At 53.6% G+C, this 24,612-nt stretch overlaps 1 protein-coding gene across 1 annotated transcript; it reads right to left on the bottom strand.

The window, feature by feature from the left end:
- Positions 1–24,364, bottom strand: LOC148596029 (uncharacterized). Its single transcript, XM_088534492.1, has 14 exons — positions 24,165–24,364; positions 23,456–23,570; positions 23,036–23,209; positions 22,836–22,942; positions 22,481–22,618; positions 20,122–20,206; positions 8,563–8,715; positions 7,387–7,559; positions 7,148–7,241; positions 5,873–5,985; positions 5,573–5,714; positions 2,149–2,424; positions 1,359–1,628; positions 1–51 (listed from the first exon to the last, which is right to left on the bottom strand). Exons 1-14 carry the CDS (start codon positions 24,362–24,364, stop codon positions 1–3), a joined length of 2,091 nt encoding a protein of 696 aa, XP_088390618.1.
- Positions 24,365–24,612: the final 248 nt, after the last annotated feature.

Below are 24,612 nucleotides of genomic sequence, written 5' to 3'. Positions count from 1 at the left end.
TCAGACTCCGACCAGTGTTCCCCCCTTGGCAGCAATCCCGCCGCTCCTATTCTGTAAGAGGCACAAGCAGCGGGAGGAAGAGGGAATAGGTACGTGCGCAGGGCGGGCCAAGTCAGGAAGGGGACAGGAATAAAACAGAGATGTCCCAGGCTACAAGCTTTATTAAATAGAGCATTGGACGAACACCTTCACTTGAATGCAGCTGAATGCCATCTACACACCACTCCGCCAAGATCTGGAGGGCACGTTTCCCCAGACTTCCTTTCTCTCGAGATATCCACTCTTGGCAGTCCCCACTCCAGAAAGCCACTTCTGAGGTAGCCCCGCGTGGGAGGAGGAATAAAAGGCCTTCTGTTAGTGCTACAGGAGGAAAAGGGAGGAGGTCCCAAACCAGAGGAACCAACCCCATTAATCCCAGTAGACAGGCACCTCTGCTCACAATGCAGACACATTCAACCCAAGGCACTTGTGCCCATCCGTGCAAATGCAAGGGGATATAACCACACATGGCCAGAGCGCTAGTCCCAAAGCCACAAGCAGCATATTTACACTGTTTACAGTGAGTAATCCGACTTGGGATGCCTGCTTTTTTTTCTCATTACAAACCAAAACTCTCTTTAATTTACTCAGTAGCAAAGGATTCAGGCCAGAACGAGCTGCCTTTCCCTGCAGCAGCCACATTTTAGACAACCCTTTTTCATGGCAGCGCTGCCGACTTACTGTTTAGGCACAGGGGTGCCCGAGGACAGTCATCTGGATCACCCCTCTGAGACCCCACAAGACAATGCCCAAAGCCGAGGAGCTCGGCTTCAGAACACTACAGGCATGGCCACAGCTACAGTCCGCAGGCATCTCCTTTCAATAGGACCCTGCTACGTTGCGGGCACCACAGCATTGAGTCACAATTAGAGCTGCCTGAATCCTTCCCAGCATTAAAAAGCAGTGAAGAGCACAGCTTGCCCTTGCCTCCACTCTGTGCAAAGCAGGGAATGGATCATGGCATTCAGTGAAGAATTATTTGCCCCCTTCTCCAGCTCTTGCCACGCGGGCCACAAACCTCACCATTCCGTGAGGAACGTGCTCTCCACACACACTGCAAAGGCTGGGGCACACTCGGACCAGAGCTATTGCTGAGCTTGCAGCAGGCTCTGAGCATTGCCTCACAGATTCTCTCAGGGTGATCCAGGGGACTGTGCTCGCCCAATTGTGAGGGTCACCAATGCTGTCCGCACTAGCAGACTGGGTGTCCTGGAACTAGGCATGAATGCATGCTCCTTTTCCCCTTAAAAGCTGAACCCTTCTCATTCATACTCTGTGGGCAGCTCATTCAAGCACATCATGCATGTCCAATGCCTTACCTCAGCCATCCGAGCTTCCAGTCGCTCTGCCACACAGGAAGCATTGCCCGCTGCGCTCACCATCAAAGAGTGGCTCCTGTCCAGCTCAGGAGGGTAGGCAGCAGCGGCTTCCGCAAGGCCTCCAATAACTCTGCCTTGCTGCAGGCGTCTGCTGAGAGCCAATTCATTTTCCAAATCCCTGATTTTCTGCTGTAGTTGCCCTACCAGGGAAGCTTCAGCAGCGGCTCTTCTTTGTTCCACCTGCTCCAGGGTGGCTGCCTGTGTCTGAAGCAGATTGTGTGATTTCAGCCTCCAGGGAAGAACAACTTTCCCCCGACACCCGACGACAGTTTCCACACACCCCCTTGGAAGAGCACAGCCTTACTCAGGCGCCTCCTCACTGCCCTCAAGAATCCACGGCCAAAGCCAGAAGCACCACGTTACACAGCGCTTTCTGTTCACAGATAGAAACCTGCTCTAAGCACAACCTTTATGTATTTTGGTTTCCAATCAAAGCTCGGACTAAGAAGTCACCTCTCTCTCACCAAGACACTAGCCCCTTCTCTTAATGCAGTTCCCCGATTCTCCAGGGACTAATGTGCGTAAAGATGATGATGCACAAAATGGCTGAGGACAAGCATTCCACAAGCTCATGGCCTTCAACAGACTCCTCCAGATATAAAGAGCCCATGAGCCCACAGCCCTGACCAGCACAAGCAGGAAACACTGAAAAAGGACAGCGGTGCAGAAGAGATGAAGGACAAGGCACAAATGGACTGAGCATGCCAGTGCCAAGTACGTTACCTGCAGAAAAGAGATTGACTTCCCGTAGTTTTTTCCTTAGTTCTCGCTCGGCCTTTTCTTCAATCCCTCTTTTATAGTCTTTGATGTGGCTGAGATCTGGCGCGCTGGTCTCTACATGGCACCTGAGGGCAGCCACCTCTTCTTCCAGCTGCCGCTTCCTCTTCCGCAGCTTTGCCTGGCTCCCATGCATGCAAGTCAGCTCTTCTCGCAAACCTTCGTTTGCTCTCTTGAGCTGCCTCGAGTTTCTCTGCTCTGCAGAGAGCCGGTTGCAAAGTTCATGCACCTGCACACAGCCAAGGGACAGGCAGAGAGGCTTAAGCATACGCAGTCCTTTGCAAACCAGGCAGGCTGGGCGCTGAGACTGTTTGTCACCAGCTCACTCAGTTTTAAAACCAAGTGAAAGCCATGCTCCTCTGCTAAAAGAACCACCTCTTTTAAAGGTGTCTCAGAAGACCACCTCAAGTTTCCCACCCTTCTCAGGTTAACTCCAGCAGTCCCCTAGCCAATAATGGCTAGGAGTTTTGCACCCCTGAGGACAGGTTCCAAAGCACCAGGGTTCTTCTTCAGGGAGCGACTCATACACTCCCAGGAGATCACATATCCACATATCCTCTGTTGCAGTTCAAACGGCTGCAGCGACCTGGTTCAGGGACGGCACGGCGACCACCCCCAAACCACTCGGGCTATCAGCTAGTTGACACCAATGTGGTGGACGGTAAATGGCGTTTATTGATGGGTAACAAGGTGTTATATAGCTAGGTTTACAACGTCACATCCGTCTGCTTACACCATAGACTAAACACTATTGGCTATTAGGGGCCCTATCTTTCCGTACAGCACGATATCTTCCGGCCGCCGTTCCCTAACTATCTGCAACAACTTCCCCCCTCCCTATGCATAACAAAACTAGCTAAAATACAACTATCTTATTCTTATTACTATCTTATTCTATTCTTATAGTTATACCAATCTTAAAATTACATATCATAAACTTGACATAAAACATAAGGCACAAAGAAGGCGGCGCGTAGAAGGTAGGGGATGACAGGTAATACCAGGGTGTAGGAACAGGGTGTACCTTGGGATAACTTGGGGGTAATACTGAGTGGATATATTCTTAAAGCAGTTGTTGGTGTTCTACTAACATGATGTTAACCTTCTCTAGCCGATTCTTGACAAACGGCATGAGCTTATTCAATATACAGGGTCCAAAGATTAGCGTCATCATGATCATTGTGATCGGCCCTATCAAGGTGGATATCAGGGTGGTTAACCACGGCGAACCGGTGAACAAATTTTTGTACCAGCTGCGTTTGGAACAGGGTTCAATGGATGCTAGTTGGCAAGGCATGGCACTGAAAACTGGTGGCCCTGTAGTTATTTTTGTACTAATTGCTCGAGATTGTTCGATCTGTTCAAGTACCCCATTTAAAGGGCTGGTGTGACTCTACCTGTCCTATAGTGACAAGCTGCAAAATTAAGATAACGCAAAGGCATCGCGGCCCCCTCTTGCGGAGGCTGTTTTGTTGTTTTCTGGATTCGGTCAGCGTGGAACTCGCAGGCTCGGGCGGGACGCTTGTCACCGGGGTGTACGGGTTACGGGGGTGTCCGATGATCCGGTCCTGTGAACAGAAACTCACAATTTTGATTAGTTTTATTTTGAAGGTAACAGCCACCTGAATTGGGGTCAGATGCTCTTCCTTTCCAACATGCTTAATCATGAATGTTCCCGCCGGTTTTTCTTTAATTCGGATGTTTACCTTCTTTTTCTCCTTCCTTAAGTTTGAATCGGTTGTGAGCCACTCGTCCTGACTAGTGTCTGATCCGGAGTCGGAACTCGACTGACTGGTCACTTCCGGGCTCCGGTACTTTTTCGTTGGGCTTCGGCGTTTTTTGAAATGTCCGCTCTGATCGGTTCTCCGCCCCTCCCTCGGGCTCGCTCCAGGCCCCTCACTCGGACCTCCTCTCCGCCCCTCACTCGGACTTCTTCTCGACCCCTCCCTCGGGTCTTCTCTCCGCCCCTCACTCGGACTTGCTCTCGACCCCTCCCTCGGGTCTTCTCTTCGCCCCTCACTCGGACTTGCTCTAGACCCCTCCCTCGGGTCTTCTCTCCGCCCCTCACTCGGACTTCTTCTCGACCCCTCCCTCGGGTCTTTTCTTCGCCCCTCCCTCGGGCCGCCCTCAGCTGTCCGGTCACTCCCATTGGTTTCCGGCGCCTCACTCGCGCCGGGGGCACCCTCGCCCCGCCCTACCCCCTGCGGCTCGGCGCCATTTTGATGGGCATAGGGTGGTGGCCTGTCCCAGACGTCACCATGCTCTGACTTCTTTTCAATGTTCCTAGCTTCCTCGGCTAGCTCGCTCCAAACAGATTTCGGCTGTTTCTGCTCTTCTGTAAGCGGGGCGGGGTTCGGGGATGGAGGGGATGTTTCACCCTCTTGCTGACCTTTAGGCTCAGCAGAATTGCCATCATCTGGGGGGTCCAAAGTCTGCGCAGTTGTCCCGATTCCCACTTTGGACGTGGCCAATAAACAGTCTTTTACTGCTACCCAAGTCTCCTGCTCTTTCATAGCTTTCTGTAAGGCTTGTACAACTTTTCCCCAAGCCTTAAGGTTTTTCCCACAACCTGAGAACATTGTCTCCTCAGCTAATGCCTTAGTACATTTGTCCCACAGTTCAGGGTGGAGAATATCCACCGGCTGGTCTATAGCCTTAATTTTCAAAAGCCTTGTAACTGCAAGAGTAAAATCTTCTGGCTTACAATCAATCCCCCAGTAGTTATGTAATTGCGATACGACCTTTATGAGGGCTTCCATCCTCCTTGTTGATTCGGTAGTGTCCCCTTCGCCGGGGTGGTCCACTTGCTCTGGCTGCTGCTCACGCTGCTCGCTCATCCAGGCGATGACGTTCCCGGGTTTCGGCACCACTTGTTGCAGTTCAAACGGCTGCAGCGACCTGGTTCAGGGACGGCACGGCGACCACCCCCAAACCACTCGGGCTATCAGCTAGTTGACACCAATGTGGTGGACGGCAAATGGCGTTTATTGATGGGTAACAAGGTGTTATATAGCTAGGTTTACAACGTCACATCCGTCTGCTTACACCATAGACTAAACACTATTGGCTATTAGGGGCCCTATCTTTCCGTACAGCACGATATCTTCCGGCCGCCGTTCCCTAACTATCTGCAACAATCCTCCTTCTCCTTTCCTCAGGAACATACATCATGCGGGGTGTTCTGCATGCAGCGGGGCTGCCAGCGGTCTTCCAGGCTTGCCTCACAGTCAGCGCTGCCTGACTTCGTCAACACCGCTCCAGAAAGCAGCTTTCTAAGCCATGGAGGAAGAAGCCCTATTCGCTCTGGATCAACGTGGCAGATTCTTTCCAAGAACTTTCCAGAACAAACACACAGAAACAAGCAGACCACAGCTCACCTTTGTTCTTAATAGGGCCTCTTCACTGCCCCCTCCAGAAGGTGCGTCCTTCAGTTTCTCCTGTAAATTCAACTGGGACTCGCTCTCGCGCCTCTCGTAGGTCCTTAGTTTCTTCAGAGCTTTCTCCAGAAGCCTCTTGGACCTGCACAGCCATTTAGGGAGTGACTTAGAAAAGCCATAGGAAAAAAAAAAAAAAAGCATTCCCCTTGAAGTTGCTCACAAACCATTGTCTCAGCGTCAATTAAAGCAACCTTGACTCCCAGCTTAACCGATAAAATGCTAAATGCTAAAAAGCCATACCTGCTGCATTCTTTCTGCAGTTCCATGCTTTTCTTCACTGCTTCCTCCAGCTGGGCTTCTGCTGCTTGTTTCTTCTCTGCCTCCTCCTTCTCTGCCTTTTCTTCACTCTCACACTTTCCACACAGGAAGGAGAAAGGGCATACACAGCTCAGTAACGCCATGCGTAAGCACCAGCTGCACAGGGTGTTCCTCACAAAGAACTTGCAGGATGTCTCTCTATGCTAGCCTAGGGGCAGCCACAATTGCCCTGCCCTGCACCCCTCAAAACTGAAGGCCACCTGCTACGAGGGGCTCTGGGGAGAAAGGTGCAAAAGAGCCTGAGAAACAGCTTCCTCTGTCCCCCTGGCACCAGCAGGTGGTACTTAGCTATCCACATCAGTGGACAGCAGAGCTTAACTTAAAGCTTCAGGGGAATCAGCCGCAATCAGTAGGCAGCAGAAATCATCGACTGGAAGAGGGAAGTCAAGCAACTCTTGATGTACCTGCTGATATTTGTCTTCTTTCAAAGGCACGTGCCTTGTCCGTAAGGCAGAGAGCAGATCTTCCAGGCTCTTATGAACATATGGAACAAAAAAGCCACACTGATGCTTTCCGGACTCATGCTCGCACCTCATTCAAGGGGTATTAGCAAAGGGAAATGCCACCAACATTTCTCCATCTCACTACTCCTTTACAATCTACCCCCAGTTTGAGCCCTGGAGCAGTTCTCCTTCATTAAGGACTTGTCTCCTAACTCGGCCCAAGCACACAACACTGCCTAGGCCTGTGACATTGCTTTAGCAGCTGCACCTTGGCCTTCGGCAGTTTTCGGAGTTACTTTATGGAATGACGCCTTCGAGCCAAGTAATCCACAGTCAGTAAACAGGAAAGGTGTCAGAGCTTTGGCAATGAAGTCTCCCTTGTCACAGCCTGAGGATGCCGCTTTGGGCTTTGCTTGGCACCAAAGCGATTCCACGAGCTAACTCGCTCTTAGGACAGCAACAAGTGCTACTGCCTGAGGGCTTAAGCACCAGCACTGCTAAAAAGCAGCAGACGCTCCAAGCAGCACATGAGTGTCAAAGCCTCTCCTCGCACAGTGCTAAGGCTGCACAGTAGCCAGGGAAACTCTCAACACCAGAAGGCCTTGGAAAGGGACAAACTAGAGTTGATCCCCTGTGGACTGTCGGAAATGATGTTCCCCTGGGCTCCCCAGGAAAATCTCTTCCCACAAGTCCCCACATACACACACAGCTAGGCTCAGGAGCTCAGGAAGAAGAAAGCTTAGGAGTAGCCTACAGTGGCAGAGCTGTGCAGTTCTTCCTGCAGGGCTTCAATTCGAGCCGTGTGTTGGTCACTTCTGCCTTCCAGCCTCACGTTTTCAAGCTCAAGCCTTGAAAGGAAACACAGGGAGACAGCACTGTGAAGTAATGGCCCTCCAAATTCTGGATGGGCTTGCTGCGATGCAGCCAGCTCCTCCTCTTGCTTTTACACCACCCCGGAAGGCAAAGCCTTGCTTCACCGTGCCACTTCCTTACCGCCCCACTCGTTCTTCCAGGTGCTTTAGGCTAACTCTTTCCAAGGAGGCTTCCACAAGGTCTTGCAGTTGCTTCGAAGAAGACATTGCTTCCCTCTGCTTTTCTGACAGGGCCGCCTGCAACTCCTCAACGCAACGCGCAGTCTGAAGACGCTGCTCTTCCGACTCCTGCAACTGTCAAACCAGCCCCCACGGTACTCAGCTGCGTTTGCATACAGACAAGTCAAGTGCTTTGACTCCCAACTCATCTCTCCCAAATCCTCTTGCTTTGCTCTCTTTCCTACTAGCCTCTTTCTTCCATCCCCATCTTGTCTTCCTACAAGCAGTCCCCAAAACCGCCCCAACACCAATCCTCTTCCTTCTGGCACTTGTGACGCTCCTGGCGTCCGGGCGGTCACTCCTCCGTGGGAAGCATTAGTTGCAAAGTCCACCCATGGCCAAACGGGGAGGCTGCAATTCCAACACTGTGCAGGCACCTCTACCTTATTCTTACACAAACGGTGCAGAGACAGTCCCTAAACAGAGCAAGTGGCCCAAAACGTCAGAGCAGAATGCAGGTTCCTTCCTTCTTGGGAAGGAAAAGGGCAGAGAATGCAAAAAGGCCCCAAGCCAAGAAGCCAGGATCTCCACTGTTTCTCCGGGAGTGGACACCCTCCTTTGCCTAAACAAAGGCAAGAACACCCGTACGTGCCACAGATTGGTCAGGGCCTTTCCAAGGAACTACACTCCCCTTTGTCCAAGGGAGGACACAGGAAGCGCACAGCAAAGACCCTGCCAACCTTAGGCACCGGGGCTATTACACCAGGCAAGTCAGTCACTTTGAGGCCCTTCGATCTCCCGTGTGGACGTGAGGCCCAGTGCAGGCTCAGCCTGCGCGACCATTCAGAACACCTGCCTGAGATGCTGCTTCACGTGGACAGTGCAGACCCCCATCTAGCAAGGAGGGATGCTGCTTTCTGCAGCTTTCACACTGCAGCACCCTGCCCGGTGGAGGAGGAAGAGCAGGTCATTTGGTCCAAACTTCCACTGCCTTCACGGGTTACGACAGGCTGTAGTGACTGACTTGCTCACGTGCCCCTGGCACCTCTTCTCAGAATACTGCCCTCTGCTTGTTCATCATTTGCAGGGGAAAAACAACCTTGTCAGGCTCATTAAAGTAGTTACTCTTTTTGCCTACCTTGCCTTTAAGCCTGACCAACTCTTTTAGCAACTGTCCTTTCTCTTCCTCCAGGTCCTTGCAAACACGGGTGGCAGCTTCCAGAGAGGCTTCTGACATCAGCTGCTTTCTACGAGCCTCAGCAAGCTCCTGCTCCAGTTGTCTGGCCGTGGCCTGTGGACATAGTTACATGCACAGGAAGAAAAGGCTTGGACCACAGATTCCACTTTCCCTTCTTTGCTCTTACATTACAGAGCTGCTTCAGGCTTCAGAGGGAACCTAAACATAACGTATTTTGGCCACACCAGTGCGCCTCTGCACAGCTGAGGTCTGCTCTCTGTCTGCTGGGAACAGCTAAGCTTTGCCATCTCTTCTTTTAGCCCGTGGCTTCCTATGAGTTAAAAATGGCCAAGTACTGTTCTTCTTGGAACAGCACATAAACACAGACTGCAGGCACCCACGTGCATCTATGTTTAAGAAAATGCCAGCACTCTGCTCAGATGCACGTGGTGTTATTTGACTGCACACACGACTGTGATCCACAAAGCCAGGGCTTCATATCAGATCCTGTGAAAATGAAAGCTTAGGAGTAGCTTACAGAGGCAGAGCTGTGCAGCTTGTGCAGCTCTTTCTGAAGAGCTTCGAATTTAGCTGTCTGTTGTTGAGCTCTGCCTTCCAGCCTCCCATTCTCAAGTTCGAGCCTTCAAAGGAAACATAGGTCTCAGTATGGGAACCCAACAGAGCACAGATACCCACTCCAAACTGTGGATTAACAACATCTCAAGCAAAAACCTCCCTCCAAATCCCATATTTGCTAGCTGCCAAGCAGCAAGCTAACCCTTTACACCCTTGCCTTTACACCATCCCACAAAGCACAGCCTGGCTTCACTGTGGCAACTCCTTACCTTTCCACTTTTTCTTCCAGCAGTTTTAGGCTCTCCATTTCCAAGCGGGCCTTCTCACATTCTTGCAGTTGCTGAGAAAGAGCCAATGCTTCCCTTTGCTTTTCTGACAGGGCTCTCTTCAAATCCTGAACACTTTGCTCAGACTGGAGAAGTTGCTCTTCCAACTCCTGCAACTGTCAAACCAGGACCCACGCTACTCAGCTTCCTCTTCATACAGTCAAGCCACCTGCTTGCACTCGCAGGTCACCTCTGAAAAGCCCTGTTGCTTTGTCCTCTTTCATACTGGCCTCTCCCATCCCCATCTTGGTTTCCTAGGAGCAGCCTTAAGAACTACCACCGTATCAGCGCTCACTGGCAAGGGAAAACAGCAGGTTCTGCAGGTCCCAAACTACAGGACCCCACACACCACAGGAAGCGGCGCAGGTCATTAGGTTCAAGCTTTCACCGACCTCACAGGTTACAACAGGGTTTATGGACTGACTTGCTCACGTCCCCCTGGCACCTGTTCTCAGAATAGTGCCCTGTGCTTTTTCCTTGGTTACAGGGGAAAACCGGGTTGTCAGGGTCCTCGGGGTAGTCACAGCCTTTGCCTACCTTGCCTTTAACCCTGTCCAACTCCTTTTGCAACTGCATTTTCTCTTCTTGCAGCTCCCGGCGAGCACGTGTGGCAGCTTCCAGCGAGGCTTGGGACAACGCCTGCTTTCTGCGGGCATCGGCAAGCTCCTGCTCCAGCTCTCTGACCCTGCCCTGATGAAATAATTACACGCATCGCAAGAAAAGCCGTGCACCATGCACTGTGCGTTTGCTTTTTCCTGCTACATTATACAACTGTCCCTAGAAGTAGCTCCCCAAATGACTACTATGACACTCTGCAGAGCAGCACAGTGCATACTTGGGCACCGTGTCCATTTGTAGGCAGATACTTGGACTGATTTGCCAAGCAGTCATTCTCTCGCTTGGGTCATCTTTTGCCAAGCCTCAGAGGAAGAAATAGGACCGCATCAGGAGAGGGGGAAGAAAAAGCTCAGGACTGTGAGCAAAACCAGCTTCCTGAGCAACTGCAGCCCCCTTAGAGCCCTCCACACACACAGAGATTAACAAACACCTGCACAATACTGATGCTCTTCACTTTCCATACCAACTTATGGAGAATTGAGCCTTTCTCATCAGAAGACCAAAGAACCCTCTTTGGCCTTTGCTTGGCACTCTGTCCACAGTCTCTTGTCAGCTCTTCTCCTTCCCTTCCTTTGCCTCTCTCCACTCAGCTACAGTCAGCTTGATCCCGCTCCTCCTCTCAGGCCTCCTTAGCAGCAGTTTTCCTCAGCATACTCTCCCCTCCTTCCCCAATCACTTCACTTCCCTGCCTCTCCTCTTCTCAGCTCTTGCACACTGGGTGCTTCCTGCTTTTGAAACACTCCTTTGTGTCACCAGTGCAACAGATGGACATCAAATAAAATGACTCGCCCGCTGTGACACCAAAAGGATTAGGTGGAAGAAATGAAAAGAAAAATCCTGAATAGTTTTAAACCACAGTTTAGACTGGGCTATCATCCTCTGATCTCTGCTCGCATTGCAGCCTTTCCTCCTCTTTGCCAAAACCCTCCAAAATTGCAAGAGAAACACCACAAAGCAGACCAAACCCTGCACGGTGCATTCCCACGCATGCAGCGTATACCTGGGGCCTTCAGAAAAGTACAATTATTTCAAGAACTGACAAATCTTTACTTGTTCTTTATACTCCTTTACAAAAAAGAGAGGTCTCTTGTCCTCTTTTTCTACTTTGTCAGTCTCATATGGAAAGGCTCCTTCTCTTAAGTCAGGACATTTGGCACGGGATCCCTTGTCTCTCCCCTCCTTCAGGTAGGCTTGCTTTTCAGGGTCAGCGCTGAGGTTCTTGGCAAGATCATTAATACTCTCCTGGACAGCCCTCACTACTTCCTCTCTGATGACCTGCCTTGTTCTGCACATCTTCTACTTGTGCAACAAATAAAAAGAGCTGAGCAAAAGGAGCTGAGCTGAGCCAATCTTTCCTTCATAGATTCTTGTCTTATCATACATTGATTTGCTTACTTCACCTTGCACAGGCCCTCAAGCAGAACCAAAAGCATTTGCCTCACATGGGGCCTCACTTCATTCTTTTGGTGTCATTACAATTATCTTGGCTCAACAACGCTTCTCAATGCCTCATGATGTTCAAGTTCCTGAAGAGCGGAGCCCAAGTGTGAGCAGAATGAATCAATTTCTGCCCCTCATCTATCTTTGCTTTCCCTTGGCTGCTCCAGGTTGGGGGACAGTACTGACCACTCTGTCCTTCACGTTCAGCTGTGCATTGCATTGCAGAACAGTTTCTCTTAAAGCTCCCTCGTTTACTTTCAGCTCTGTTTCAAGATCTTCATTCAAACTTTCCTTGTCCCCTAAATATTTCACTCCTTCCCGCTGGCTCCTGGGTCTTACTTGCTCAACCTTTAGGCTTAGTACAGAAATGCCTTCTTGCACTCATTGATTTTCTACTACAGATCCTGCTCTCTCTCATCACTTGCAAATATTTCTGTGATATGCAGAGAAGACTCCCAAATTGTTAGCAACCATTGCCTGAGCCATTCCCTTCAGGGAGAAAGACAGAACCATGCGGAGTATGAAGAGGCAGCAATGAACACGGGCAAGAGGAGCTTCCCCTTCCATGGGACACTCAAAGGCCGCGCCATCGTAAACCAAACTAAAACCAGCCCTAACTAGAAACAACTCCAGGGACACGGCACGGCACAGAGCACCCTCGCTCGCTAGAGAAGGCACCAAAATCCCTGGCTTCACGCAGCCCGCAGATGAAAGCGCCTTTCCCAGCCGCTCTCAATCACTGAACCTGGGACACCTACAAATTCCAAGCCAGCATCGCACACAGTTCTGCAAATGATACCACAGGGACTCCTCTTCAGCACTTCACAGAAAACAGCACGCACCAGCGTGCCAAAGCAAAGTCATTCTGCAGAGCCTAAGCAGTTTCTCCTCACTGAGAGTGGCACACATTCCAAGCAGCACAGCAGTGCCAAAGCCTCCCCTCAGACAGGCTTAAGGAAGATGCAGCACAGGACCCCGTGAAAACGCCCAAGACCAGAAAGCCTCGGAAGGAACCAGCAGCCGATCGCCTGCACACTGCCACAAACGCTCTCCCCTGGGCTCCCCAGGAAAATCTCTTCTCTAGCTGGCCCCACATACACACACAAGTAGGCTCAGGAGCTCGTGAAAAGGAAAGGGCAGGAGTCGCTGACAGAGGCAGAGCTGTGCAGCTCCTTCTGAAGAGCTTCCATCTTCGCAGTCTGTTGTCGCGCTGTCACCTCCAGCCCCGTTTTTTCAAGCTCCAGCCTTCAAAGGAAACATAGGGCTCAGTATGGGAACCCAAAGAGCACACACACCCACTCCACACTGTGGACTAACAACATCTCAAGCTAAAGCCTCCCTCCAAGGCCCATATTCCGTTGCTGTGATGCAGCAAGGTAATCCTGTTGCCTTTACACCAGCCCACAAAGCAAAGCCTTGTTTCACTCTGGCACTTCCTCACCGTCCAGCTTTTTCCCTCAAGAGCCTTATGGTGAATAGCAGGGAGGCACGGTCTTGTTCTTGCTTGGAAGCGGCCACTGCTTCGCTTTGCTTCTCTGCCAGGGCTCTCTTCAACTCCTCAACACTCCGCTCAGCCTGAAGACGCCGCTCTTCCGATTCCTGCAACTGTCAAACCAGGACCCATGGTACTCAGCTTCATCGTCAGCATCATACACACAAGTTGACTGCTTTGACTCCCAACTCAAATCTCCCGAACCCTTTTGCTTCACCCTCTTTCCTGCTGGCCTCTCCTGTCCCCATCCCGATTTTCTGCAAGCAGCCGGCTCCGACCGACAAGGGAAAAGAGCGCTTTCTGCACGTCTCAAACTACAGTGCCTGCACAGCACAGCACACGAAGAAGAGCATGTCGTTCTGCTCAAGGCTCCACTGCCCTCATGGGTTACGGCAGCATAGAATTAATGACTTGATCACATCCCACTTGTACCTGTGCTCAGAATGCTGCCTTGTCCTTCTCATCATTTACGGGGGAAAAGCAGCGCTGTTACCATCATTACAGTTGTTATGGCATTTGCCTACCTTGCCTTTAACCCTGGCCAACTCCTTCTGCAGCTGCCCTTGCTCTTCCTCCATGTCCTGGTGACAACGTGGGGCAGCTGCCAGCAAGGTTTCTGGCAGCGACTGCTTTTTGGGAGCATCAGCAAGCTCCTCACCCAGCTCTCCAATACTATCCTAATGAAATAGTCACACACAGAGGAAGAAAAAGCTTGGAGCACGCACCATGCACTTCTAGTAGGGCACTTGCTATGAGAGCTCACAGAGACATTCCCAGACCCTGCTTCCTCACAAGCCTCGTGGAGCAGCTTGCACACAGATAAGCTGCTCTAGTTCGCAGGAACAAACGTATGGCAGGAGTAGCCAAAGAAGGAGCAGAGCCTCCTCAGTGCTGGGCCCACACCCAGAGCAACCTCCTAAGAGGATCCCCCCACAGGAAAACTACTCTGCCCCCATGGAAAGCACCTCAGAATCCCAAGGAGAATCGTTGTCCTCCTCCAGCTCTGCTCCTACTGCCGATGGAACATCTGCAAGGGAAATAAGGAAGGACACACCATGAGTGCTTCTCTCACTCTGCTGCTCTCCTCCATTCGCATCGCAAAGGAGGGACCCTCAAAGCACTACACAAAATATCCTCGCACGTGCAGCAAGTCACCAAGAAACAGTGCTCCTTGCACTCCAGCACTACCACACAACGTCTCCCTCGGCTGACATTCCCTCTGCCCTGGCATTTGCTGGCAAGGGCAGAGTCGGGGCTGTCCCGTCTCACAGTCACGTCACCGTTTCCATGCATTGGCGCTCACAGCCACCAAACAAGACGTGGGCTTCAATGGGGGCTTTAACTCACCTCGCACACAAGCTGTGGCTCCTGCAGCATCTGTATCCTGAGGACCATCAGCGGCCTCCTCTCCATCCCTTGCAGGAGCTTCATCCTGAAAGAGGCCAGCCAAAAGACTTGCAAAGAACAGAAAGAAGCACTCCCTACGCAGGCAACTGACACCTTGCAAGCTACTTCTCTGTACCCACACAGGGAAAATGTTATGACTTCCTTTCTTTGAGGCTTGCAACTCCTCCCTTGAGAAGATGTTTGAGTAGACAGCAGTACCCAATGACACGGATGTGCTGTTCTGCTTCTGAAGAGACCCTTACAAGTGCAGCCTGTGCACAGCCTCAGCTGCCTTCACCCGCATTCCCATATGCAGGAGCACGCACACCCTTTCCCTCCTCCTTTGTACCAATGAAAACCAACAGTTGCCTGCTTTTCAGAAACCTTAGTCCAATTCCTGCTCTTTCCCCCCTTGCACTTTTTGACCCAAAAAAGGGCTCCAAGACAAAACCCACATTATTGCTGTTGGCCTTTTTAGTTGGCTGCAGGATTCCATACACTGTCCTTTTAATGGATACTTTGGCAAAGAAGCAGCAATCGCAGCAAGCACTTGCAGAGCCAGAATCTGCACCTTTCAGTATTGCACTATGAATCCCATGCAAGGGCCACTTACTATGAGAGCTCAGACATTCCCAGACCCGGCTTCCTCACAAGCCTCGTTGTAGGGTACGGCGGTCGGAAGATCTCGTGCTATGCGGAAAGAATAGGGGAGATGGGCACGTGCAGGGGAGATGGGCACGTGCAGGGGAGATGGGCACGTGCCCGTATAAGGCAATGTTAACGCTATTGGCTACGGAGCGCGCTTCCGCACACAGGCACCCTATATAAGTTCGGATGTACCTGCAATAAACGCCATTTGCTGCATTCACCATATTGGTGTCTGTGCTCATTTGGCCCGGGTTCCTGGGTGGTGGCGCCCGTGCTCGCTCGAGGTAACGACGAGGCAATTGAAGCCGAAAGGCAGCAAGTGGTGACCCCGACGTGATTCGGCGGGCGACTCCTGAAAGACGGGGCGGCCGGGAAGCGGCGAGAACTCCATGGAGGCGCGACAGTGAAGGTCGTGTTAGTGTGTGCTCGGGAATGAGATGTTTCTGTGAAACTGCATCGAGCGGCTCCTGAAAGGATGCGGCGATTCACAATGCCGGGAATGTTGTGTTTTCCCAGCATTGAGCAGACTGTACTACTGCACTAGCGGAGTACAGTATGAGTAGTAAATCGGCAAAAGAATTGAAGACTTGGGGAACTATCAGGCAACTTTTAAAAAGAACTCGGGAAGAGAGCGAGTCCTGGGAAACCGCGTGGGAGGCAGAGGGCGTGACCGATACTGCGGGGGCTCCGAGACACGTGGTCAGGGAAGGGGAAGAGGCCGGTGGAAAGGAGTCCGGGGCCGGAGAGCCGAGAATGGGGGGGGCGGAAGAAGCGCCACAAGTCTATCCGGCAGCCAAGGAGGGGGAGGGGAGGCCCCCTGCATACCCTTGGGAGGAACTGCAGGCCGCGGGGCGGCGGTTAGACCAGTCCCCTACTGAGCACGATCCGGGAGGTGGTGGCCACGTAAATCAAGGGGAACGTCTAGTCCCGTCAGCCCCACCGATGCCGATAGTAGTGGACGACCCCAGAGATTGGGTTCCAGGGATGCTCCTGCGACCTCAATACCCTCCAGAAGAGGATGAACCGCCTCGGAGGGCACCCCAGAGGGTTCATGGCGCCGCCGGGAGACGGCCAGCGCCTTTGTCGATGTTGAGAGAGGAGGCGGGGGAGGGGTCAGACGACTCCTCCTCCCGGGGGGGGGACTCCGTGGGGGAGCTGACGGCCAAAGGGCATCGGGCCCGAGACTGCCGGAGGTCGCAGGGAAACTCCGGGCGAGGGGGGGCCGCCCTTCTCTGCGAGTGCGCGCCCCCCCCCAAGGAGGGTGGAAGCAGAGCCCCAGGGCGTATCCGACGGGGCACCCTGGGGAGGGAGGACAAGGACAACAAGAGGAGAACGAAGCCAGGTGGCCCTGGTCCTAGGCTGCCAGCAGAGACCCCGTGTTAAGGTGCGCCTTCACGGCCCCCCGCTGGTGACCCCAAGGATATTAGAGCTCACAATGTTAATTGATACAGGGGCAGATGTAACGTGCATACCAGAAAGCAACTGGCCGGCCACCTGGCCGGCATCCCCAGCGGGTTTGCTAGATGGGGTGGGGGGAACAACGGATGCGCGATGCAGTGCTGTGCCTCTGGTGTGTGAATTAGAGGACCCGGGAAGGTCCCCCATGCAAGCGATTGTCCGCCCATTCATAGTGACAATACAGGAATCCCTAATCGGGCGTGACGTATTGGCTCAACTCGGCATTCGCCTGACAAATTTAGCGTAGGGGCCACTGCTTACCTGCTGAGCCCTAACAAGGCCATTCCCTTGAAATGGAAAACAGAGGAGCCGGTGTGGGTAGAGCAGTGGCCCTTAACTCAAGAGAAGCTGGTGGCCGCACGGGCCATTATACAACGCGAATTAGATCAAGGACATTTAGAGCCGAGCCTGAGCCCATGGAATACGCCTATCTTTGTCATTCTAAAGAAGGATAAAAGTAAGTTTAGATTGCTACACGACTTAAGAGAGGTAAATAAGAGAATGAGGGACATGGGGGCTCTTCAGCCGGGGCTTCCACTACCCGCGGCGATCCCTCGAGGATGGCCGGTCGTGGTAATGGACATCTACTGCTTAACATGGCTGCCCCCAGATGGGCAGGAACTCCAACAGCAATCATGCTGGAGGAAGCGTTACAGTATAGAACGGCCACGGCCTCCATTGTGCATGTAAGAAGCCATGACTCCCTAGCGGGATACTACCAAGAAGGCAATCAGAAAGCTGATGAGGCTGCAAAAGGGGTTTGGACTGCTGCACGTGCCCGAGAGGTGCACGAGTACCCTCATATAGGAGCAAAAGCGTTAGCAAAGCATTGCGGGATCCCACTAGTGGCGGCTAGAGACGTGGTGGCAGCTTGCCCGTACTGCCAGCGGTCAAGCCTTTGGGGAGCAGGAGTCAACCCACGAGGGCTGCAGGCGAATCAAATATGGCAGTCTGACTTTACCCTCTGCCCTCTCTTGAAGCCACAACTATGGCTGGCCGTCACGGTGGATACGCACAGTGGGATAATCATGGCTACGCAGCACCGCAAGGTGACTGCACGTGCCGCACAGCAACACTGGACTACTGTCATTGCCTGGGTAGGTGTTCCACACACCATCAAGACAGACAACGGCTCTTGCTTCACGGCTCAGTCCACACAGGACTGGGCCGAGAAGTGGGGCATCCGTCTGGTACATGGAATCCCATACAACAGTCAGGGGCAGGCTATTGTTGAGAGAGCGAACCAAACACTCAAAGAGAAGATTAGGGTTCTAGGGGAGGGGGAAGGACATCCCCAAGGAATCCCCGTGGTGAAGCAACCAGAAATTTTAATGCGAGCGTTATACTCGCTAAACCACTTTGTCCGGGGTGACGAGAACAAGACGACAATAGATAAACATTGGGCGGTCGCGGCTATGGAGGACGGACCTCCAGTTCTGGTCGGATTCCCGGAACAGGCGGTTTGGGAACCCGGCTGGGACCTGGTAACCCAGGGAAGGGGTTATGCAGCTGTGCGACGGCAGGGAATAATCAAATGGGTGCCGGCAAGATGGGTGAGGCCGGACCTTAAGACTAATAGCGGCTGCAAGTCTTCTCTTACAGGACCGAATTGTGGGACATCCTCGCAACCCGTACGCCCGTCTGGAGGAGACGAGGAAGCCGGAGGAGCGAAACCCTCGTAGACGTGATGGGAAAAGGCCGCCGCACTTGTGTGTTATCCTGTTATTGTTCAATTGGGATTGGTAATGGAGGTTTGGATTAATAGCTATAATAGCGTTAGTAGGCATCTTTTGCGGCATGCCCGTTTTGTCGTGCCTAATTCGTTCAAAGTAGTGATGTTTAGGTTAACATAGGATGTTTGGGTTAACATGGGACGTTTACGTTGACATAGGATGTCTAGGGGAGGGGGAGATGTAGGGTACGGCGGTCGGAAGATCTCGTGCTATGCGGAAAGAATAGGGGAGATGGGCACGTGCAGGGGAGATGGGCACGTGCAGGGGAGATGGGCACGTGCCCGTATAAGGCAATGTTAACGCTATTGGCTACGGAGCGCGCTTCCGCACACAGGCACCCTATATAAGTTCGGATGTACCTGCAATTGAAGCCGAAAGGCAGCACCTCGTGGAGCAGCTTGCACACAGATAAGCTGCTCTAGTTCGCAGGAACAAACGTATGGCAGGAGTAGCCAAAGAAGGAGCAGAGCCTCCTCAGTGCTGGGCCCACACCCAGAGCAACCTCCTAAGAGGATCCCCCCACAGGAAAACCACTGTGTCCCCATGGAAAGCACCTCAGCATCCCAAGGAGAATCGTTGTCCTCCTCCGGCTCTGCTCCTGCTGCCGATGGAACATCTGCAAGGGAAATAAGGAAGGACACACCATGAGTGCTTCTCTCACTCTGCTGCTCTCCTCCATCACGCAACACCCACAGCCAAGGGACAGATAATGCTTCTACTAGAGTGTTTTTAAAAAGAAAATAAATCAGCGTCACTCAAGAGCATCCTCACTCTCAGCCACACCACTGTGTTCTCACCCCTTCCCCTGCCTTCTTTGCAGCACAAGCTGCCCAAGCCCAGCATGACAGCTCACACAGCTACAACCAACACCCAACAGAGGGGCAGCGAGCATCCAAACGCGGCTCTGCAATGCCCGAGGCCTGGAGGACGGAGCCTTGCGGGCAGCTGCTCTCCCAAACTTGCACTCCAGCATCTGGCACCCACAGTCCGTTCGCATCGCAAGGGAGGGACCCTCAAAGCACTACACAAAATATCCTCGCATGCGCAGTGAGTCACCAAGAAACAGTGCTCCTTGCACTCCAGCACTACCACACAACATCTCCCTCAGCTGACGTTCCCTCTGCCCTGGCATTTGCTGGCAAGGGCAGAATTAGGGGCTTTCCCATCTCACCAGCAGGTCATCACTGGCATTCACTGACTCAGCACAAGGAGCAAACAAGCACAGGGGCGCAACGCTTCTGAACTCACCTCTAACATCAGGGAGGGCTGCTGCAGCATTTGCTACTTGAGGACCACCCGCTGTTTCCTCCCCATCCCGTGCAGGTGATTCCTCCTGAAAGAGGCCAGCCAAAAGAGTTGGAAGAAACAGAAAGAAGAACCCGCTGCACAGGAAAGGACACCTGGCAACATACTTCTCTTCTCTGTACTTGGACAGGGGGAAATGTTCTGACTTTTCTTTTACAAGGCCTGCACTCCTCCCTTAGGAGGATGTTTCAGCGCACAGCAGTACCCAGTGTCACAGACACGCTGTTCCTCTGAAATAGAGGCCCTCAGAAGTGCAGCCTGGACACGGTCTGAGCCTACATTCACCTACATTCAGGTATGCAGGAGCACACACACCCTTTCCCCCGCTCCTCTGCAACAACAAAAACCAACAGAGAGCACCTCAGAATCCAAGAGGGGGTCTCCGTCTTCCTCCTGCTTCGCTCCCGCTGCCAAGGAAACATCTGCAAGGGAAATAAGGAATGGCACACCATGAGTGCTTCCTTCACTCTGCTGCTCTCCTCCATCAGGCAAGCCCCAACGAGCAAACACACAGCGGGATCCATGTTTACTAACTCACCTTTCTCACCAGCCACTGATCCTGCAGCATCTTTATCCTGAGGACCACCGGCACCTCCCTCTCCATCCTTTTCGGGTGATGCTTCCTAACAGAGGTCAGGAAAAAAAAAAAAAAGAAAGAGTTGCAAAGAACAGAAAGAAGCATCTTCTGCACCGGTCACCCACCCTTTGCTAAATACTTCATTTCCCTGGCTAACTACACAGGAGACTTCTCTCTTGTCTGCTGCAAGGAAGGCCTGCGGGTTTCCCACAGGAATGCCTTTGGGCAGACGGCAATACCCAGCATCACAGACATGCTGCACTGCCCCTCACAAGCACGGCCTAGACACACTCTGACCCCAGCTTCAACAACACGGCGACACACACGAGCACGCTCCCCATCTCCCCCTTCTTTACACCCAGGACAAGCAACAGCTGCCTGCTCCTCCCACAGCCTTAGTCCAGCCTCCTTCCCTTTCCTCACGGGCACTCTTCAAACCACTAGCACATCTCACTGTGCTGCAGTAGCTCTTCGCAGACGGCATCTGCGACACTCTCTCAAAGCTCACTGACAAGAGGGCGACCAGGAGAAGAAGGAAATCTTGCCTGCATCTCCAGCACTGCAGGGTGCCTTCCAGCATCATCCTCGGAATCCTCAGAATCACTGCACAGTCCCAGTGCCAAACACCTCTTCTGCAGGAGAAACAGCAAAAATAAAAAGAGACCATCAGAGCGGAAACGGGCAGTGGGAGATCAGTCACACGCGAGCCTGGAATGCCATTCGCATGTGCCAGGAGGAAAAAACACCCACTACAGCAGCTCCCTGCTGAGGACCCTTGAGGAACCTCACAAGGAGGACAGGAGAGACAGGGGATGAAGCATCTCAGCACGCTTTGAACAATAAATGCCTTTCTCCCGTATCAGTCAGAACTCTATCACCCCTTTGTTCCTGGAAACTGAGCGCAAGGTCTGCAGGACAAAGGAACAGGTAATCTAGGAGCTCATCAGCTTTTATTCTCTAGAAATCTCACGCACATCAACACTATGCGGTCATTTCTCTTGTCACCTAGTGCTCTTCTGCCCCAGACCACCAGGCTGCTGCACGCCCTGTCACAGCTACCAGGCTTGGAGGAAATAGCTCACAGCAGGAGAAGGGGGGCCAGGCAGGAAACAGCCTTGCAGGAGAAAAGCCACCGCGCTGCAAACGCCCTTTCGCTCAAATCCACACAGCTCAGCCCTCCAAACCACTCACTCATTCCAGAGAAATTCTGCCTCTTGGGCCACTTCACCTTGGCAGCTAAACGGCGTCTTTCTAATTCGGAGGCAGGAATAGAGTTCTCCTCACTCTCCTCATCATCAATGTCTTGAATGCTTGAAAAGTGAAGACAAAAAGGACCGTGTCTCTCTCCAGGCTCTCCTCTTCTGAGGCACGGGAAAGGATTGGCGGAAAGCCGTTGTTCAAGCCTCACCTTACAAAGCATTCGCGGGAAAGCTCCTCTCCCACTGCGAAAATATTAATTGACGTGATTAATTCTTAGCATGTCAGACCTTCAGAAGTCAACACTGCCCACAAGCAACTAACACAGGCAGTTCTACAGGCCACACTGCAGGGGAACAGTCACGCAAGACAGCAGGAACAAAGCAGGCCACAACCCCGGACATCTCGCGCCCTACTGGATTCTAACCCCCTCCCCTAAAAGGACATTAGCAAAGAAAATCAACACTGCCCTTACACTTCCTCTAAGCTTCCTCAACAAAATACTAGCATGGGACAAATACGCTTGGGGAGCAGACAGTTAGCAAACGCTGCGGGGCGCTGACGGGATAGGAAGCTAATGAAGTGCTCAGCTACTCCCACCACACACACATGCACATGCGCACGCCACACGCAGAGCCCCATCAGTTCCTCCGCGCTCAAGGATCCTACCTCCGCTGGCCGCAGCACAGGCACCCGATGCAAAGGCAGCAGCTCCTGCTCCGGGAGGCGAGCTGAGTACTGCCAGGCCTACTGGGCCGCCTGCACGTGCTCTCTGCGCGCACTCTGCCAGCTCTTCACTAACACTACGGACAGGAAGAAAGGAAGGTTGGCACCAAAACCAACGGCATCCTTGTACACGGCTCTTCTAGGACACACCGAGCCATTGCTTCTCCACGCTACGCCTATTCAGAGCCAACTGGCAAGGTGACACACGGTGGCTAGTTACACATATGTGAGCACACCCGTCCCAATTCACACTCGACACAATAGGTACCACATCATGCCCTTTTGCCCTGCTTCTACAGACGTCTCCACACATCAGTAAACCTTAAGAAGGGCGCCCATAAGCCAACACGGACATTCACACGCCTTAACAACTCTAACGGTCACCTCAAGCACTTACCGAGCATGTCGAAAAGTCCTAGCATACTCCTCCGCCGTCCACCCAGCAACATCTTTCTGGGAAAGATCAGCACCGTGGCGAAGAAGAATGTCTAGGATGCTCCTGTCCCCAGTCGAAGCAGCCCGCATTAAAGGGGTCCTAGAACACCCGAAAGAGGAGAGGAAAGCTAGGAGCCAACACAGACATTTCACTCGCATGCTTTTCAGCCCTATTTGCTCCCACAACAATTGCTTCCCCCTTTCCCACAGCCAGAGCTGTGGGAAAAGCAAAGCAAAGCAAAGGCAGCTACATGGAAGCACAGGACAACTGGGAAAGCAGGGGGCCTCCGGACACGCTCTTTGGACAAGCCCTTCACCTGGCAGACTGGTCTCGAGCGTGCACATTAGCTCCTTTTTGAAGCAGGAACTCCACCATCTCGCCGTGACGACTGGACACAGCAAGGGCAAGGAGCGTGCAGCCCATCTGCAAGCATAAACCGCCCCCAGTCAGAACCAAACAGGCAAGGGAAGCCACTCTCTCCTTCCAAGAGCAGCCTCACCCACATTCTACGCTTACCTTATCCTGAGCCTCAAGAAGGGCATTGTGCTCCAGTAGCTGCCCTGCTAGAGAGGTGTTACAACCAAGGGCAGCCAGGTGAAGGGCAGTGTTGCCGGTAACATCAGCAACATTAGGCCTGGCACCATGCGCCAGCAGAATGGCCACGCATTCTTCTTGCTGGCACTGCACTGCCTGCAAGCAACACAGCAAAGAAAAGGAAGCCTTTCCAGCAACTACGTTTCCATCCCTCAGTGCTCCCACAGCCGGCCAACCTCAGAAAACAACCCCGGCTTTCCCAGAGGAGACAACGCGGGCCCATTCTGCGCCAATCACAACACAGTCTCCACCTGTCCCCACGTCACGCATCACCCCAGAGACGCAGCGCTCGGGGTGGAACTTGGAAGCCCTCCCTCAACAGTTCTCCCGTGCTCCACGTACCTTCAGCAGTGGAGATCTCTTGTAGCTGTCCCGCGCATCGAGCTTGCACTTCTTCTCTACTAAATAGGACCCGATCTCCGAGTGCCCATTAGCGCAAGCCAGATGCAGGGGTGTCCTACAAAGGCAACACATTCCATTAACAAGCACACACACGCCGAGCTGCACCCACCGCTCCTGCCTCTGTCCCGGGCCTAGGGCCACCGCTGTCCGGAGACACAAAGCCAGCTTACAAAGAGTCGCTCCTTCCTGCACCAATGGCAGCAGCCACCCCCACCCCACACAGTTCCCGCTTCCCGCAGCTCTGCACCTGCTTCCCTGCAAAGGGGCTCCCGCGCCCAGGCACACGAGTCTGGTCACGCAGCCCCACGCTGCCGGGCGCAAGCGGCTGCCCTCCATCCCTCTGCCCACGCGACCGCCCGCTGCCTCCAACAGCACCACCCACGCTGCCCGGCAAGGACCAAGGCTTGGCTTGGCCACCTCCAGCCTCCGCCAAGGGACCCTCCAGCGTGCGCCAGCACCGCTTGCGTGCCAACTGAGTGCCGCGCGCCGGGGACACGGGCTTTCCAAGAGCAGCACAGCAGCCTTGGGCGGTGCTGGTGGGGCAGGGCCTGCCACCCGGCCTTCCCCCAGCGGCGCACACGCGCCCTCCACGCCTGAGCAGGCCCTCGCTAAGTGCCGGCAAAGCCCCGGCCGGCGCCGCCCCCCTCACCGCTTCGCCTTGTCGCGCCCGTCGAGGCCGCGTCTCGGCAGCCGCCGCAGCGCAGCCAGGTCTCCGCGGGCAGCCGCCCGGTGCGGCTCGCTCAGCTCCTCCTCGCGAAGCTCGTAGCGAGCGCCCACGCAGGCCAGGGAAGCGCCGCCGGGCGGCGCCGCCCTCTGCCCCCTGCCGAAGAGCGCCAGGAACCTCTTCATGCTGCGGCGCGGACGCGGATACGGCCAGAGAGACGGCCCCGCCTCGGGCGGGGCAGAGGAGCCGAGCCCCGAGCAGGGGCCGCGGCCCGGGACAGCTGCGGCGGGGCTGAGCCCCGGCGGGCTGCGAGAGCGGGGGTCGCGGGCTCGGAGCCCCCGCGCCGGGAGCAGAGGCGCGCTCCGAGGGCCGGGACGCAGCGAGGCTCCCAGCGAGGCACGCGCCGACCGTCGCTCCGGCAGTGGCGGCCGCA

This window comes from Tinamus guttatus, unplaced genomic scaffold (genome assembly GCF_059628265.1).
Source record: "Tinamus guttatus ecotype Peru unplaced genomic scaffold, ASM5962826v1 Tinamus_guttatus_pri_ptg000035l, whole genome shotgun sequence".
Taxonomy (NCBI): domain Eukaryota; kingdom Metazoa; phylum Chordata; class Aves; order Tinamiformes; family Tinamidae; genus Tinamus; species Tinamus guttatus.
This window is presented reverse-complemented; position numbering and strand designations above follow the sequence as displayed.

Coding starts and splice junctions, on each gene's coding strand:
- LOC148596029 (XM_088534492.1), bottom strand. CDS start 24,364: ATGAAGAGGTTCCTGGCGCTCTTCGGCAGGGGGCAGAGGGCGGCGCCG. Junction 5,986..7,147: donor AACTGCACAGCTCTGCCACT/GTAGGCTACTCC, acceptor CTGTGTGGAAAG/TGTGAGAGTGAAGAAAAGGC. Junction 5,715..5,872: donor CTGCAGAAAGAATGCAGCAG/GTATGGCTTTTT, acceptor ATGGCTGTGCAG/GTCCAAGAGGCTTCTGGAGA.